Below are 18,082 nucleotides of genomic sequence, written 5' to 3'. Positions count from 1 at the left end.
CCCTCGGTCTGAAAAACAACAAAACAAAGAATTTCACCAGTTTATTGAACACTAGTGACATATGCCTAGGAGGGACATTACACTCAGACAGACATTAAACCTCACTGAAACCCTCTTTTGAAAGTGTTTGAATTGTGCTGAAATGTCTGCTCAAGAAAATACTAAACAAGACAGATCAACTTGAAAAGGCAGCACACATATAAACCTGTTATATGGTTATAAACTGTTCTGAAGAACAATAAAATAAAGATAGATAAATTGAGTAAACAGAAAATTAGGAATACGTGTGAGTAGTATATCTGCAGCAGAGACTAGCTGTGGTGAACAAACGTGTTTAGTATTTACAAGGAGTAGACACATAATATAATACAATCCAGTAGGCCATTAAATACTGTTATTTTCATTTGTTTGTTGAAATTGTGTAAATGTTCCACGCTATCGTCAGTTGTTTGTTTTTTTTGTACTGGATTAAATTACATCATACAGGTTCTTTGTCTCCCCACTGTATTATAGTGAAACAAACAACTAAAATACTAGCGTTTTTGTCTTTTTACCTTTCTGAGTAACTGGAAAAAAAACTAAATATTTACAGCAGGATAACACACACAATACAGTCACTAACTACATGATACTTGCAGATAAATCGTGTATAAATGAAGGCAAAAATTCGTTAAAAAAAAGTGTCAACTTTTAGATGCATCAGTTTGAAGCACTGGCGCAAGCATGATCCATTTGACCTGGTGTCACTTTTTTGAAGTAGCGTTCAGCACGCAGTTCCTCAAAGCAGAATTCAGTGGCACCACTGAGCAGAAGCTCTTTACAGTACATGCTCTGCTCCTGTAGTTTTCCTGATTCTGCTTCCTTCTGTTGCTGATGGTGCTCCTGTAGTCTCTTTAGAGGAGTTTCCTCTCGGTGGGGCTTACGTGCTGATAAAACGGTGTTCACTGCCGGGTTGATTTTACAAGGAGTCCTGTGGGGGTAGAAGGGAGATGCAAAATCAAATCAAAAAATTGACTAACTTAGATGAACTTAGATCACAGACTGAACTTGGAAATAAGTCATGAATAGTGCTTCAACTTACATTTGTTTTAAGTATTGAATATATTCTATTATAATTTTATTATTCTATGTATTATTCTTTCAATGAATTGTACAGTCAATTAAAAAAAGACCAAAACTATGTACTGCCCAATGAACACAAGCCTTAATGTGATAGCTTTTTCTTAACATCTATAAAACATGAGATTTTTAATTAATTAACTTGCAATGATACGAAACTGAAAAAAAACAGCAAAAATTGTCACAATTGAGAGGTTGTAACAGGAAGTGCTTTACTTAATAATCCAAATTGTTGAAGCATTCATTTCAGTGATAGTCATCAATTTTAGGAATATGTTGCTTCTTATTTCATGAACCTGAACGTGTGATGTAAAATAAATGTTCAGCAAATTAAAGCAACAAAGCAAAAAGAGAAAAGCTAGAATTCTTGTCATGTCTGGTCTCTCACATTGTTGGAGGCTGGTCCGACTCCTCAACAAATGGTTGGAAGGTGGGTTTGGGAGGTGGTGGGGCCATAACGGTATGTCCGAATTTGGACTTCTGGGGCACCTGTAGTACATAAACATTAAAATGACATCACTGGGTTACACTCCACACATTTACATCAACTAAGACAACACCTCCTCGTCTCATACCTTGACGCCACACCATTTTTCAGGATTCCGCTCATTCTCCTTTGCCCTGGAAGTGGGAGGGGCTGCCCACGCCTCTAACTTGGGCTCTGAAGGGCCAGCACTTTGAGTCTTGTTCTCATCAAAGACCACCAACCGACTGTTTGAAGCATTGCCCAGGACAGGGGCACCGTGTGACTGCATGCCTCCAGAAATACCTGTTCAATTGAACACCTTTTTTAATGATAATGCTGATATTTAAAAGGTGATGGATAGTAATATGATGGATGGATGGATGGTAATATCAGTTTAAAAATCCCCAACAGATTTTATTTGAATATTCTTGAGCTTACTTCTGATTGCAGACCCAGTTCTGTTGATGGGGGCGATGGCCTTTTTCTTCCCTCTGTGTTTGAGCTCAGCAAGTGAAACTCTCTCAGGTTGTTTAGGCTCATCATCACTATCCTCCTCCTCCTCCACATTCATCATCACCTGTCGGGACACGCGTGCCTGCAAAGCCCTACAAATAACAATACGGAAAATTGTGATTATGGTATGGTATTATAATATTTTGAATTTTGAAACTATATCTCAAACTTTACTGGATAAATCCGTACTTGTGAAACTGTAGGAGCTTATCATGCGGCTCCGCACACTTCTTGAATCCTTCCTGGTAGACCAGGTCTGCTTTGCGACAGTTGCCCTGATTCTCGTATTCTTCAGACCAAGCGATGTAGAGGGATGCCTGTGTCACTCCAATTCCCTGTGCTTGCATATACCTGAAAATGTCCAAGGGCTCCGGGCAGTTTTCTGCCTAAATACACATTTATGGCAAAAGTTAATAGTACTGCATGTGTTAAAGTAGCAAAAATAATCAGAGGTTAAAATAATACACGTACAAATTTGATCCAGAGTTCAACATAGCGAGGGTCGTCATGATATTTCTTTTCCTCTGTGAATCTGGTCGCAGCTCGTTCCAACAGTGTGGCAAGGTTGCTCTCTTTTCCTCCCTGAGGGAAGGTTTGCTCAGTCCACTTAATATACCTTTAAAAAGACAGAACCACATGTGGATTAGATTTTAGATTAGACTAAGAGCAACACATATAAATACACTATTGTTTACATATTTGACTTACCGATCCCAAACATCAAGTGGATCATCTCCGTCATACATACGCAGTTCAGACTCAAAGGCCCTGGAGAAACAAAAAGCCACAGAACCTCCATCATCATGTAAAAACTGCTGAAAAAAAGAAGAAGCATTTAAGAGAAACTGCTGTCACCCAAACTGTGCACAATGTTTCAAAGATCATCCATACTGTCTCTGCTGGTTGATAGCAGAGCTGAGTCCATCCTGTTGTAGACTGAGCGCCTCATGTAAGGCTGATATGGCTCTGCCCCGTCGCAGTGGTTGGATGTTTTCTTTGCTTAGCTCCCATTCCATATCTCCTCCTTCTGCCATTGAGGAAATTAAAACAACTGGCTGCCCACAGGCCCACACACACACACACACACACACACACACACACACTTAAAGTTAATTTATTTTAGGTGCTCTTAATCATTTCTAAAATCTCTTCTTACATCTGCTCTGGTCTAGACTGATGGTTTTTTTCACAGAATATAATTTGTGTAGGCTTATTTTTCTCTGACTTCCAATTGTGATAATAGGATAATATATTAACAATTTAAGCCATTTATCAAGGAAACATTCCTAACATTACATTCTCTCCCATGTGAATATTTGTAGCTTTTCTTTTTTACAATTTATCTTGCATTTTAATCCTGCCATTTGACTTTTAGCTTCTTATAGCATTGTTGAGGATGTAAAACCCCACATAATACAACACGTTCATGTCTAAACTGCACCATATACTCCATAGTATAATTATGATCAGCATTTAGGGCTGATCATATAACGACACCGGACTATGATCTTACGTCATCATATAGCTAATGTTATGATTATGATTTAATAATTAACGTTTCAATCGTTAGTAAAATGTTATCATCTTACGCAACACAATATCTGACAGAAACAAATGACTAGCTAGCTATTTGTAGCTATCATCTTACATCCACGTCTGAAGGACACCTGTGATGTTTCCAGTGTCCTATCAACTAGCTAGCTATCTAGCTAACGTTAGTAAAGTTAGCTAGTTAGATAGCTAGTGCATGACGTGAAGTCTATATACTGTCTATGGATCTAACATCCATGGGGCTAACGAGCTAGCTAGCTAAAATTAGCTTTAGCTCGATCGTTTTGGTTGCTGTCCGCAATATTGGCGACATTTACCAGTCACATATAAAAACGAAACTGGTGAACTACAAAGTGTCGTTTCTCATACCGCTCACAAGCTTCCTTCGTATCTTTTCCAGATTGTTACAGCTAGCTAGCTAACGTTACACCGTCGTAACAGGAACGCTGTTCAGCGGTCGATTCTGTGTTTTGAACAGACCGCTAGAGACTTTGGAGAAAGCTGATTGGAGGAACCAGAAACAGGAAAACGTAAATGAACGTCACATCGCAGCTTCCGGGATGGTTCCTGTTATTATAGCAACGTTGAAAGGAGAAATAGGTAGCTAGCTGCCAAATTATTGTTAATAGAGTTCGTTTTCTTCACATCTTTACCCGCTAGAGCAATATCGGTCAACTTGTAATTGTCTCATGACTCTACACGTGTCGCCATGGACAACCGTTGTTATTGTTGTGCATCAAAGTTCAGTCTCTTCAAGAAGGAGGTAAGACCTTGCTGACTCATATAAATCACATAGTTATACACATTAAACGTTTTAAGGAAAGCAAACTATTTAATTTACGTTGTAATATCCTCACAGCTGGGCTGTAAGAGCTGCGGCCGCTCCTTCTGCTCCAGCTGTTTGACTTTCAGTGCTGTGGTGCCTCGCTGTGGCAACACCCAGCAGAAGGTCTGCAAACAGTGCCATGGTAATCTGACAAGGTAAAGGTCAAACCACGCAAACGAATACCACATGTGGTTATTAATTAGTATTAATAAGCATTGTTGCTCATCTTAATTTCTTCATTTTTAGTGGAGAATCTTCAAACAGTGCTGGAAAATGGTCTCCTCCTGAAAATTACAAAAGGTCAGTAGGCTATATGGTTGAATTTGACACTTCAACACGGCAGTTTCATGATTTCTAATATTCATGTTTCTTTTATAGACGGGTTGCTGCACTTGAGGCCAAACAGCAGGGACAGTTAACACAGCCTCTTGCACAAAGGGCCAATAGTAACAGTAAAGTAGGCCATCTACCAACCAAAGGCCTGAGTAAGGAAGATCAGGCTATTGCTGAAAGACTTCAAAAGCTGAAGGAGGACACTGCGCCAAGTAATTAAATTAGATTTTTAGCATTAACCGTTTTGATTGAATCGGACACATATAGTAATAATATCTTTTCTCTTGGCAAAAGCCATTGTAAGCTTTTTACCTCTTCTTCAGAGTCTATCCCCTCTGAGAAAGAACTTGAGTTGCGCCTTGCTGCTCTGAAGGCTCCCAGCCGGCCAGTGCCTTCTGCAGGGGAGATGGAGGACCGCCTGGCAGTTCTACGGGGTCAGACTCCACCATCTCAAGCTCCTACACCTGTGAGCTAAACCTGTTCCCACTTGTTTCTAACATATTGGGCCTTACAATACAGGACAGCTTAAATTATTAAAGAATTTGTCATTTTAATTGTGTATTGTTTTTTTTAAATACTTGTATTTATTAGCTTGTATGTCTTATGTAAAGCACTTTATAAATATGTTTTACTTACTTACTTGCCTAAGAGGCTATTTAGAAGGACCTGTATGCTAAATAGTTTGCTATAATTGCTTACCAGTACTTGTGTGCAAATTCGTACAGGTGCACCAGCCTCCAGATAACCGGACTCAGACTGAACAAGCCAATGATCTGATTACTCAGATGACAGAGGAAGTTGCCATAGACGACCAGCAATCAAATCCTGAATGCAGTAATTATTTGTCTTATTGATTTCCACCACATTCAATTACTAATGAATGATTCAGTCATATCATGGTCTTACACAGTCATAATAATTATATCGCGGCTGCTATAAACATGCTCAAACCCATTGTTCCCTCTGCAGGTGAAGATGGCCGCATGAATGATCTCAACAAGGGAGAGGGGGGGACATTGGATGAGAATTTGGAGGAGAACCAGGAGGTGGACAAGCAGCTGGAGACTGAGAAGGCCCGTGTCCTGGAGGAGGCCATGGAGGAGCTGAGGAAGGAGCGTCATTCCCAGGATCAGATTCTCCACATGGCCAAGAGGATGGCGACACTGAAGGGGCAGGACCCTGACAAAGGTGCGTCCCACACAAAGATCTTGGTGTACCACTTTCTTAACCTTATTGGTTGTCCTTACTTTCACACCAGAATGTCAGGAAATAATGACAAGAGCTCTAGCTGTAAACACTGTGGCACAAGTGTGAATTCATTATTGTATTTGTCATGTCACTTCTAGTAACTATGGAGGACTTTCAGCACCCTGACAGTGAGGAGGAAACTGAAGAAGAAGCTGTAATGAGAGTGTTAAAACAGGTGTGAGACTTAAGGAAAAATAATATTCATACAGTCATATACAGTGCCTTACGAAAGTATTCGGCCCCTTGAACCTTTCGACCTTTTGCCACATTTCAGGCCTCAAACATAAAGATATAAAACTGTAATTTTTTGTGAAGAATCAACAACAAGTGGGACACAATCATGAATTGGAACGAAATTTATTGGATATTTCAAACCTTTTTAAACAAATAAAATGACTGAAATATTGGGCGTGCAAAATTATTCAGCCCCCTTAAGTTAATACTTTGTAGCGCCACCTTTTGCTCGCGATTACAGCTGTAAGTCGCGTGGGTATGTCTCTATCAGTTTTGCAGATCGGAGACGAGCATTTTTGCCCATTCCTCCTTGCAAAACAGCTCGAGCTCAGTGAGGTTGGATGGAGAGCGTGTGTAACAGCAGTTTTCAGTTCTTTCCACAGATTCTCGATTGGATTCAGGTCTGGACTTTGACTTGGCCATTCTAACACCTGGATATGTTTTATTTGTGAACCATTCCATTGTAGATTTTGCTTTATGTTTTGGATCATTGTCTTGTTGGAAGGCACAAAGTTTTCCCCCCCAGTCTCAGGTCTTTTGCAGACTCCATCAGGTTTTCTTCCAGAATGGTCCTGTATTTGGCTCCATCCATCTTCCCATCAATTTTAACCATCTTCCCTGTCCCTGCTGAAGAAAAGCAGACCCAAACCATGATGCTGCCACCACCATGTTTGACAGTGGGGATGGTGTGTTCAGGGTGATGAGCTGTGTTGCTTTTACTCAAAACATAACGTTTTGCATTGTTGCGCAAAAAGTTCGATTTTGGTTTCATCTGACCACAGCACCTTCTTCCACATGTTTGGTGTGTCTCCCAGGTGGCTTTTGCGCAAACTTTAAACGACACTTTTTTGGGGATATCTTTAAGAAATGGCTTTCTTCTTGCCACTCTTCCATAAAGGCCAGATTTGTGCAGTATACGACTGATTGTTGTCCTACGGACAGAGTCTCCCAGCTCAGCTGTAGATCTCTGCAGTTCATCCAGAGTGATCATGGGCCTCTTGGCTGCATCTCTGATCAGTCTTCTCATTGTATGAGCTGAAAGTTTAGAGGGACGTGCGGCGTCTTCGTAGATTTGTAGTGGTCTGATACTCCTTCCATTTCAATATTAGCTTCTGCACAGTGCTCCTTGGGATGTTTAAAGCTTGGGAAATCTTTTTGTATCCAAATCCGGCTTTAAACTTCTCCACAACAGTATCTCGGACCTGCCTGGTGTGTTCCTTGTTCTTCATGATGCTCTCTGCGCTTTACACGGACCTCTGAGACTATCACAGAGCAGGTGCATTTATAGGGAGACTTGATTACACACAGCTGGATTCTATTTATCATCATTAGTCATTTAGGTCAACATTGGATCATTCAGAGATCCTCACTGAACTTCTGGAGAGAGTTTGCTGCACTGAAAGTAAAGGGGCTGAATAATTTTGCACCCACTTTTTTTCAGTTTTTTTTTTTTAAAAAAGTTTGAAATAGCCAATGAATTTTGTTCCACTTCATAATTGGGACCCACTTGTTGTTGATTCTTCACAAAAATTACAGTTTTATATCTTTATGTTTGAGGCCTGAAATGTGGCAAAAGGTCGAAACGTTCAAAGGGGCGCGAATACTTTCGCAAGGCACTGTAGATTATATCACATTTTACATGATAAACCTGTGCCTATCACACCTTTAAAAGATGATTGTGAACTAATCTAGACCAGTTTGGATGGCCACAAGGGGCTGCTATTTGCCATTTTAGTCATTTGTAATGTGAATTTTTTGAAATTCCTATATTTTTGCTCCAGCTCTCTGAAGAAGCTGCATTGGATGAGGCCAGCGGCTACAACATACGTTTAGAACACAGTGGACCAAGGAATGTAGAAAAGAAAACAACTTCCAAGAATCCGGTACTAAACCACATCCAAAATACAAATTCATAACATTTTTAAGCTATTAAAGAGAATAACATTTAATCCCTTGTTGACCTGATGTCTTTTTTTAAAGACCCAGGCTCCAGCATCCAAGAGTAGGATTTCACCAGCTGCTGTTGCACATCAGCCATCAGACAGTGATGAGGAGGAGCTTCCATGGTGCTGCATCTGTAACCATGATGCCACTATTCGCTGTCACACCTGTGATGGAGACCTATACTGCAACCGCTGCTTCAGGTAGCTTAACATACATTCATTCTAATAAGTGCAATAGAAACGCACAGTCGAGCTTTGCATGGAAATATTTGCTCTGATGCCCAAGAAAGATGGCTGTGATTTGGAATGCATACCATGACCCAGATAGATTGGAGCCAGGCTGGTGCCATACTGTTAAGCAGCATGAATATAAAGTATTTATTGTGATGAATTTTCAATCCACTCGCCATTATTCCCCCCCCTCCCCCCTCCAGGGAAGGCCATGATAAATATGACCGGAAGGAGCATCGCACCACTAACTACTCTGCACCAAAGAAGAAGAGGAAGACATGATGGTGAGACTGGGCTGTTGGTGCTATCAGGCTCTGGTCAGTCATCACAGTTAGACTTGTGCTTTAGACTTAAAGTGACCTATTATTGTTAATAAATGTAAGTGTCTCAGAAGATTAATACACTATCTATTAATATTTAAAACAAGCCAGAATTTAACCCTAATTTATCTAATATGTCCAAAGTGGCTATATTCATGCTACTGTGTAGACCACAGGAAGAGCAGCATATTCTTTCTGTAATTGCTAACAGGGATCTAAATTAACTTAACAAATCAAAAACAATGGGTAACATGTTTGGCAAAGCCTAGAAATAGACTCACACTGTAATGTAGTACAATATATGAAAAACATATATTTCTTCTGTGGCATTTTAGCAAACTGCACAGCTTCTGCACATTAAATGTTTTAAAATGTCCAGCTGAATAAGAAGCTTGAAGTGTTTTCTTATGTCACTTGCCCTTGTCACCATTTGATTATTTAAAAAAGAAAGACAGCACATACAGAAAGCAACCACATCACAAGCTCATCTGGGATGATGTGTAAACCTAGACCACTGTCAGCTCTGGACTGAAGAAGTACACAGGAGTCAGTATAAAAGGATTACTGAGGGCTTTGTTTTCTTTTGGCAGCCACTGTAGTCACTCTTGTAATCAACGTTTGGCTGCAAGTGTCACATGAGTGTTGCCTTTCTTGTACTTATGTGTAATTGCATTATAAAGGATGCAAAAGTGCTATGTCACATCTTTTTAGTCATATTTTTAACACTAAAGCCTCTTTTTTTTTTTGATCACTGATATCATCACTTGACAAACATTGACTGGCTGTCAGGCCTTGTCTAAAGTGTAGTCTTACAGTATGGATGGCCTCTGTGTCAGAGAAGCAAGAGTGGAAGTGGGGGGCAAACCAAGCAAATTACTATGATGGAGGCCTCAGCCAAAAGACCCTCTGTGTATGACAGAGAGTAGGCCAGTGTGCAGTTTCATCAGTGTGCATTACTGTCAAGCTGAGGAGAAACCATAATTACACTTTCCTCTGGGGGCTTGCTCCATTACGGGTTGTATGGAGGCTGTTACTGTGTTGTGCCTTGTCTGGCCGTGTCATACACGCACCACAGACAGGAAATGGATGATGATAATGGATGCATACTTAATGGACCTTCCTGCTGCTGATTTCACTGTGTTTACTCCTAGACTTACATGTCAACGTCTCCTTTGTTTTCATCACTCTGTTGAAAGATTTAACGCCAGAAAACTGAAGCTTCATATTCTGGGAACCATATGCTGACAGCTGCGCTACAGTAACATCTTACCATCGTCTCTAGACAGCAGGACATAATCATTCTTTTAATGCAAATATGTGTTTTAACGGGTACTGTAAATTGATGGGTGTAATGGACATGTCAATATTTATTTGTGTGAAATGAGTAATACCTGATAATACTGTTGGTCACTCACTTCTTTTTTTTTTTTTTTTTTTGATGAGTCATCAACAGCCTTGTATTGAAAATGTTCAATTTTATTTCGACATACAACACTGTTATCAGGGCAAAAATATTTATGTACATAAATAGGCAACCGAAAATGTACAGTGACAGTCTTCCACAAAAAAAAACAGTCCGTCTGAGTGATAGTCGGTACAGCTTTTATCACATGTGCAATATTGGTATGTATGTTTAAGACAAAATGTTATAGCAGTTCATAAATTAAAGTGAAAAAAAAAATTCCATTCAAAACTTGTCTGCTCTGGTGTTAAGACCCAAAAAGGAGTGGCAGAGGGCAGGAAGAGAGTCCCACTGACATGTTACAGTTAACGCATGGGAGATGGGAAGATAAGAGGCTCCACATTGTCTCCATTCGTTATTTGACCTAATAATTATTTCTTCAAGGGGCCGGACATTTTGCGTAGACCCTTTATCCTGTAGAGCAGCCCATTGATAAAATCCTATGGGAAAGATTGAGATAATAGTTTTTTTTTTTCTGCATGTAACTTTAACAGACAAGACAACAGTAACCATAAACAAGTAATATTTTTTTTCTCTGTTAAACATTGAAATGTTTATATATGTGTGTGTAGTTTTCATAAATGTTTTCATAAAAATTTTTTTTTGCCTCACCTCTTTTGGCTTTCCACATTCCTGCAACAGCTCCTAACAAAGAAAAATAACAAAAATAGGCTCACTTACAACATTGGGCATTGCTTTTTCTGTGCAAACATTGCACCATTGGATTCCAGCAAAGCTACTTGTTAAGCTATTTCCCCACATTGCAAATAGTTAAGTATGTACCCAGGTGTCAAGGTGTTGAAATGTTGGGTTGTCCTTTATTTGAAAAATGGCAGTATTTGAATATATAACTAACTAGTGATGCCACATAATGACTAAACATGTCAATTTGCGCAATCTTACCTGCAGACGGGTTCTCTGCCCCTCGTCTGTCAGCTCCAGGAGCTCATCTATGTCAATCTCTAGCTCTGGAATCTCTTCCTCCTGTAAAAGCAAAAACAAACAAACAATATTACTCCGTTGCCTGAACCTATATAAAAGTATAATTTGGGCTTCTTGCTGTCCCTTCTACTCGCAGTGTCCATACCAATGAGCGGAGTCATTCAGTAGGAAAAGAAAGCGTAAGATGTGATGCAGGATGTGATGCAACGTGGCAAGAATTTCATAGCAGCACAGTGCTATAAACGCTTAATTAAATATACTTTTTAAAGAGTTGGCACTGCACTTTTATCAGTAGCTGATCACCTGAGTTATAGTGTTGGCTGTATTGTAGTAATAAGAAAACACTGCTTTGATTCCATAATAATTTCTTATAACAATAATATGATTGCTGATGTGTCGCACACATAAGCAACGCTGACGAGCACTGAGGCAGAACCAAAAAGGCTCCAGGGGGCCGTACTTGCCACATGACACCATCAGATTTCATGGTTGGTTTACCCAGCTAGCATTTAGCTCAGCCATTACTAAGAGATTACTTCCAGCTTAAATGTTCTCAAAAGAATATATTCATCTCAACTAGGTTGTCCCACATACAGTACGAGTTAAAATACAAATCCAAGAGCAACATTAACTGTAATATCTAAAATGTTAGCCAATGGCTGACAGTACATTGAAAGATTAATGCCAACCTCATGGGCACATAGTCTTCGGTTATAAAAAGCAAATACAGCAAAGAAATCAATTAATGTCACAAGCTTTTATCCTCACCTTTTAACTACATTTTCAGAGGAAATGAACAGTGTTCACTGGATGAATCATAAGACATAGTGAGTCAGCAGGTGTACACTCAATTTTGACAAGTGGGTTAAGAGGAATATTTTTTCATGGCTGGTGAGGATAGGGCTCATACAGCTTTCTGCATGAGGAGAGAGCTAATCAGTGCGGAAGTGCTGAGTAGCGGAATAGATGGGCCCACCTTCAGAATCCCCTGTGCCCCCCTCTAATTGATACATGCTGCTGGTTTGGACCTTGTGTGATTCTGCTGATGTCTGCAAGACATATGCAGGACTGAGCGCTTGTTTTTTTTGTTGTTGTCCATGCTGAACATGTCGGTGCTGTGCGGGCTTTGTTTTTCAAGTTCTACTGTGTTAGGCTGTGGATGGTTGTGGCCAAATACTTAAACGGTTTGGTGTTAATATAATAGTTCAGATTTCTTCATTGTTACCCTGTTTAAAGGTCACTGCTCATTAACTCTTAATAAACAAGGATTATTAATATATTTACATTAATTGCACTTAAATGGCTCTATCTAGAGTCTAGAACGGCACATTCAGTAAGTAAAGGATGAAAATGAAAGTTAAACCTACCTAAGTACTAGATTAGCGATGAGCATGAACAGGGACATCATTTTATAAACAAACCTATATTCCTTTTGGAGGTTAAACTTCCCTCTGTCTGCATGTGACAGCAAGGCCATGCAGAGCACCACTGAATGTCAATAAGAGGAACCTGTGCATTTATCATTTAGAATTACGATGACCATTCCAGTACCCTTTTAGTATTTCATATTCAGTCATATTACGCAGTTGCAAATTTAAGCTTGTTGAGAGTTACCTTCATTGTCAGAGGAAAACAGAATTTTAATGAGGCCTCTGGGCAGAAATGTCTCAGTAGCACTTTTTGAATTTTAAAAGCACTGAAGCTAAAATGAATGTTGGCATTAATATTGGAATTCATGAATATCAAAGTGGTTCTTGGAGGATTGCAGTTTTAGACAGGCAATACAGATGCAGTCTGGATAAGCAGTTGGATTTTGTCAAGATAAGATGACCTCCAGTAGAATATATAATTCAGAATCGGGGAAGTTGGAGTGACTTGGAGTTCTTTGGTTTGAAACTCAAATTTTAGTAAGTAGCAGCCCGATATACATTTTCATTTTTCTTTTCTTAACATGAAGTATTTATTTATCATTATATATGTTTGATTTCATCAAGAAATACTTTGTTACATTGTTTAGGGTGGTGCTATGTAAACAAAGTTTACTAAAACTTCTCACTCATCCCATGCAAAACTTTCCTAACTACTAGCAAGACTGTCATGAAATTGAGTTCCTTATCAATGAATAGTTCCTTATGATTTTGATGACCCCCTTTGGTGGAATTTCCAGCTAAAGAACTCATGCTATGTAAGTTGAGACAGTTGTACCCCAGGTCTCATTCAGGTCAATGTCCAACATAATCTTATAACCTTTCCACGCAGAGGAGTACTTCAACTCTGTGCCCTCATAGATGACGGGAGACGTAACAGCTGTATAACACAGTGCTGCCTCATCCTGCCAAGGTCATGGAGGAAGTTAACACATAACACCATCCATTTGTGCTGACATATTTGGGTTAAGCATACATGTTTACGGTGCTCCCACATCGTGGTTAAACTGTACTGCCTGCCTCTGTGTAATCAGAATCAGAAAGCAGTTTATTGCCACAGTAGTTGAACTACATGAAATTTGCCTTGGCGATTGGGTGCATACATACAAACAAACATATTAAATTAATAAGTGGGAATTAAGTTCGCTGATGTTTTTTCTGGTGAAAGAGCTCCGGGTATTGCAGCAGAAAACTGAATTTATGACAAACAAGACGAAACAACGAGCACCAAACTACCGAATCCCCCGCGGTTGGCGGCATCTTGGAGATTAATCTCCCCAAACTTTTTTTTTTACAAACTTTCACTGAAAAGTCCTCATAGTTTGAGAGTCACTGGTAGGGAAACACTGATCTGGGTTAATATGCACACACAAGCGTAACACAAGCATAAACTTTGCTCAACATTTTTAAGTCTATCTGAGAGCAGTTTTTCACACTTTTGTTTGTTTTTTTTTGTTTATCATTTCTCAAAGGGTGTGAAGATTGCAACGAAGGGCAGCCACTCCAGACTGGGGCAGCACTTGTGTGAATTAGAGATGTGGCTAAATAATTCAGGTGGTGACACAAGGGACTGATGGTAAATGCTTCCACGCGGAAGACTCTGAGAACCAACAGAGTAACCTTCCCCTGAGCCCATGCAAAATTCATTACACTGGCCAGTGCACATGGATGAGCCCCAACTAATTCTCGAGTGGTTAATGCAAATAGAAGAACTTCTGTTAACTTGAATTCACGACGTCATCAGGCGCTCTCTATTGTTTTTGCTATCTTTCATCATCCAATTATTCAGCTTGCTGGGGAACATGCACATCCACTATCTTGGCTGTACATGTATCTTCACATTAGATTATGTTAGAACCAGAACATGAAAGGCTGAGTACTGCAAACGTGAAATAATAAAAGTCTGTTTCTAGGACAAGATCAAAAGAACACAGAGAAAGACTTCAGATCTGTTTTCACATGTCCTGGTTTCCACTAATGTAATTTATTCCACCCTCATCTTTACAAGCATATTATCATATATTACCACAGGGAAGAAGGCTTGATGATGTAAATGGAATAAAGCTAATAAAGTATTGGGATGAGGAATATAGTAGCACAATATTAAAAATTCTTGGCATTTAAAATGTATTAAAATGAATTAACCCTACCAGACTTAACCCTCATTATCTTCTGGTCTAGAAAAAGAGATATAAATGATCAAAACTGGAGACGCTAGTTGTCTATCACTAGATTTGCAGCTGATCTGCAGCATTAGTTTATGCCATATGCAAAGGGCTCCCTGGCAGTGAAAGGGGATGCCAGACAGAGAGGTGGCTACAGGCCATCTGCAGCCAAGGAGTGCTGTGTGGTTCAAGAATTAAATGAGAAACATTTTGTCTCTGCCATCTCCGGCATGAAACCAAGGCGGTGTTGTCATCTTATCTGCATCGTCATTAGAAAGGTTATGCTCCTTAACAGACAGCTCTAATTCTGCTGTACCATGCTGCCTCATGTGGGCGCTGAGACATCTGTTGCCATGGTTCCCCCTCAGAGAATGCCAAGCAAATCAATATGGAGCCTCTGACATAATTGGATTGTATCCCACCATACAGGAGCGGAGTTATGAAGGTTGCGTTGTGTGTGTGTGTGTGTGTGTGTGTGTGTGAGAGAGAGAGAGAGAGAGGAGATTGAGAGAGAGAGGGAGAGAGAGAGAGCATGAGACATAATTCAACATAATTCAACATAATTCAACATAATTCAACATAATCCCATGCAGATATTAAACATTAACATCTATGCAATGAGGCCACTAATTAGGCACACTATGGAAATAATGAGCACACATTTCCACACTATAACTCTTGTTTTTACACAACATGTGCACTGTTTTCATGTAAACTGCATATCCTGAATGGTTTTGAAAAAAACTGCTTATTTATACAGCAAATTTCTCTAATGTCTAATCACTGTCATCGTTAATTATCATCCATATAGGGGCAATCTAAGTGTGTAGTTTCTATCACGCATGGCTATTCAGTGACTGTCAACAGGAATGTGTCTGCAAACAGAGAGGCAGGACACACACAAAATGACACTAAAATGATGACATAATGAAAAATAAAAAAATATACCCTCTCTATCCTGGTCCTTAGCTTTTATTTTGTAAAACTTTCTCTGGCACTTACTTTATCACAGAGTTACATGGGATATTGTTTTGGTGCTTTGACTCTGTTCCTCCTTGATATAGTTTGCTTCTGATGTAACTGATCCTAGAATCAATTCAACTTCCCTCTGCGTAAAACCAATTTCTAAACGCCTTAATCGTGAATGTAGCCATATGGAAACCATAGGTTTGAAGTGATCGAGATGTTGCGCAACCTGCTTGCAAATGCTACCTAATGACCTACATTCGTATTCGCTCTGCTTCTGACTTGTCAGTTTTCAAGTCACTCTTGAAAACACACTTCTATTCAATTGCTTTTAATAGTGTTTAATTTGTTTTTAATTTTTCTTGTTTTGTCTGTCGTGTGATATTCTATTGCTCTGTAAAGCACATTGGTCAGCTTGTCTGTATAAATAGTGCTGTATAAATAAACTTTGACTTGACTTGACTTGACTAAATCAGACATCATATCACATCATTGGGAAAATAATCTTATTACTATGGTAGAACACCACGGAGCACACCACACAGCTGATACTGCAGTCATGTTGATGACACATGAGTGCTTGTGTGCCAAAAATTGCAGCCATGAAGCAAATCTACTTGCCTCCCACTCCTCTTTTAGGTTGCTGTAATCTCTCATACATGATGGATAGCCCACCACAGGCACTTATGACCAGCTCAGTGCCTCCCTTGCTCCTTTCCCTCACCACATCCTCAGGCACCCGACACAGTGTGCATCATGAGTGTGTGTCTGTGTGAGCCAGCCCTACCCCTACCTCACAGTCAAACAGCAGGTGCAGCTGCCCGTCGATCCATTCCTCGATATCCAGCCTCCTCTGCAGGTCCTTGCGGTTGTATTTGACTGTCAGCTTGCCCAGCTTGCGGTGTGCCGGCTCCTGTGTTTTGTCCGCTGCCTGGAACATCACCCTGGACTGGGTGCTAGGCTCTGACGCCATGGCTGCCACGGCCTCAGGAGAACCGTGGAAACACAATGAGCTCACACACACACAGAGACAGACCAACAGGCTCTGATACGTTCGTTTTGCACACCCTCTTCTGTCTTCTACTCTGCTTCTGCTTTTCCAGTGGGCTGCTGTTCCCACGCGTATCTCCTGTAATGTTGTTGAGTGTTCGTGCTCTCCCTCTCTATAACGCTGGCTATGTTCCTTTGCCTGTCCTCTCTCTTTTCCCCTCTCTCTCACTGTCTTGCTCTCCGTCCCTCCTTTTGCAACACCCACTGGCTGCACTATCAGGAGGATGGTAATGAGATATGCCTCCGTGCATGTGAGTCTGTGCATGCATTTGAGTGTGTGTGTGTGTGTGTGCGCGCGCACATGCACTTCATAGAGTGTGTGTTTGCTTTATGCTCTCTTTCTCTGTGTTATAGCAGGTGGGAGAGCAGAGTTCAATTGCAGTGATAAAAACTGGAGAGAGGGTGAGAGGGCAACCACAGCAATCAAATTAGGAATATTACTCTGGCTGAAAATATGCCAACATGTGATACTGACATCACAAAATATAGAAATGTGTGTTCTTTTTTATCTCTGATCAAATGATTTGTAGACCTATATTATCAGAAACATCTACATACCAGCACACCACCCACATTTTCAGCAGGAGTGTCTAACGTATTTGTCTGCCCATAAAGTCAAAAGGGTTTGGCATGCTACGGGCTCTTGTGTTCGCAAACACTCCCAACAATAGCTGGGTCCCCCTGACAGGTGAGCCAGGGTTTCTCTAGTGTGATGGCTGCCTTGCCCTTTATAACAGGCATTATCAGGTGTACGTTTAATAAGCCTTGAAGTCAAATTGGCATCATCAGTTACGCACCCATTAATAATGGATGCATAGGGGAGGACTATTTATGGGTGTTTAGAAGTCAAATGTCAAATAAAAGTCTTGAAACCTTCAATGTTTGTGAAGTCAAATATCAACAGTAGCACATAAACCCAAGGTCAAAAATTCATAGCTGTACCTCCCAGTGCCAAACTATTACAGTTGAGACACAGGGACAACGGGCTGCAGAGTTTCCACAGATCCTATTACGATATGAATAATGGGGTTCAGTTTTTTGTTTTGGCAGGGACTATCAATCAGCCATAGCTGTGCGTGTTCACCCACTGATGCACCGTCTGTTACAAACACTGAATTATTGAGTGCCTTTATCAGCTCACCTTTCCAGATAAACAAATTCATTCATCTTGTCTTTTGCTGCTTGGTTCTGCACCATCAGGGTTGTCTAAAAAAAAGGGGACGTGTACCAGAGACTTGTCTAAGGCCTTCTTACCTCGGCCCCGGCCAGGTGATGCATTCTAGGTG

General features: G+C 40.3%; 3 protein-coding genes across 7 annotated transcripts; 1 reads left to right on the top strand and 2 right to left on the bottom strand.

Moving 5' to 3' along the window:
- Positions 1-28: 28 nt before the first annotated feature.
- On the bottom strand, positions 29-4,140 carry bub1bb (BUB1 mitotic checkpoint serine/threonine kinase Bb). 2 transcript variants are annotated; one of them, XM_039785538.1, is made up of 9 exons: positions 4,019-4,140; positions 2,990-3,153; positions 2,807-2,866; positions 2,570-2,714; positions 2,288-2,484; positions 2,024-2,190; positions 1,695-1,888; positions 1,508-1,608; positions 29-970 (listed from the first exon to the last, which is right to left on the bottom strand). In XM_039785538.1, the coding sequence occupies exons 2-9, from the start codon at positions 3,130-3,132 to the stop codon at positions 700-702; spliced, it is 1,278 nt and encodes a 425-aa protein (XP_039641472.1). In that variant the 5' UTR covers positions 3,133-3,153; positions 4,019-4,140; the 3' UTR covers positions 29-699. The 2 variants fall into 2 exon arrangements, with proteins under 2 accessions (XP_039641472.1, XP_039641473.1); XM_039785539.1 differs by having other exon boundaries at positions 2,990-3,149; positions 4,019-4,125.
- An 81-nt stretch (positions 4,141-4,221) lies between these two features.
- Positions 4,222-15,278, top strand: zfyve19 (zinc finger, FYVE domain containing 19). 4 transcript variants are annotated; one of them, XM_039785537.1, is made up of 12 exons: positions 4,222-4,412; positions 4,509-4,630; positions 4,722-4,775; positions 4,854-5,020; positions 5,132-5,274; positions 5,534-5,642; positions 5,778-5,996; positions 6,155-6,231; positions 8,072-8,173; positions 8,271-8,434; positions 8,668-8,748; positions 14,088-15,278. In XM_039785537.1, the coding sequence occupies exons 1-11, from the start codon at positions 4,359-4,361 to the stop codon at positions 8,744-8,746; spliced, it is 1,290 nt and encodes a 429-aa protein (XP_039641471.1). In that variant the 5' UTR covers positions 4,222-4,358; the 3' UTR covers positions 8,747-8,748; positions 14,088-15,278. The 4 variants fall into 4 exon arrangements, with proteins under 4 accessions (XP_039641471.1, XP_039641469.1, XP_039641470.1 ...); XM_039785535.1 differs by lacking the exon at positions 14,088-15,278 and adding an exon at positions 9,981-10,488; XM_039785536.1 differs by lacking the exon at positions 14,088-15,278 and adding an exon at positions 9,981-10,488 and having other exon boundaries at positions 8,668-8,781.
- On the bottom strand, positions 10,203-17,028 carry zgc:162989 (uncharacterized protein LOC100037351 homolog). Its single transcript, XM_039785540.1, has 4 exons — positions 16,540-17,028; positions 11,150-11,230; positions 10,859-10,891; positions 10,203-10,686 (listed from the first exon to the last, which is right to left on the bottom strand). Exons 1-4 carry the CDS (start codon positions 16,717-16,719, stop codon positions 10,618-10,620), a joined length of 363 nt encoding a protein of 120 aa, XP_039641474.1. The 5' UTR covers positions 16,720-17,028; the 3' UTR covers positions 10,203-10,617.
- Between the last annotated feature and the right edge of the window lie 1,054 nt (positions 17,029-18,082).

The sequence above is a fragment of the Perca fluviatilis genome, chromosome 20 (assembly GCF_010015445.1).
Source record: "Perca fluviatilis chromosome 20, GENO_Pfluv_1.0, whole genome shotgun sequence".
NCBI lineage: Eukaryota > Metazoa > Chordata > Actinopteri > Perciformes > Percidae > Perca > Perca fluviatilis.
This window is presented reverse-complemented; position numbering and strand designations above follow the sequence as displayed.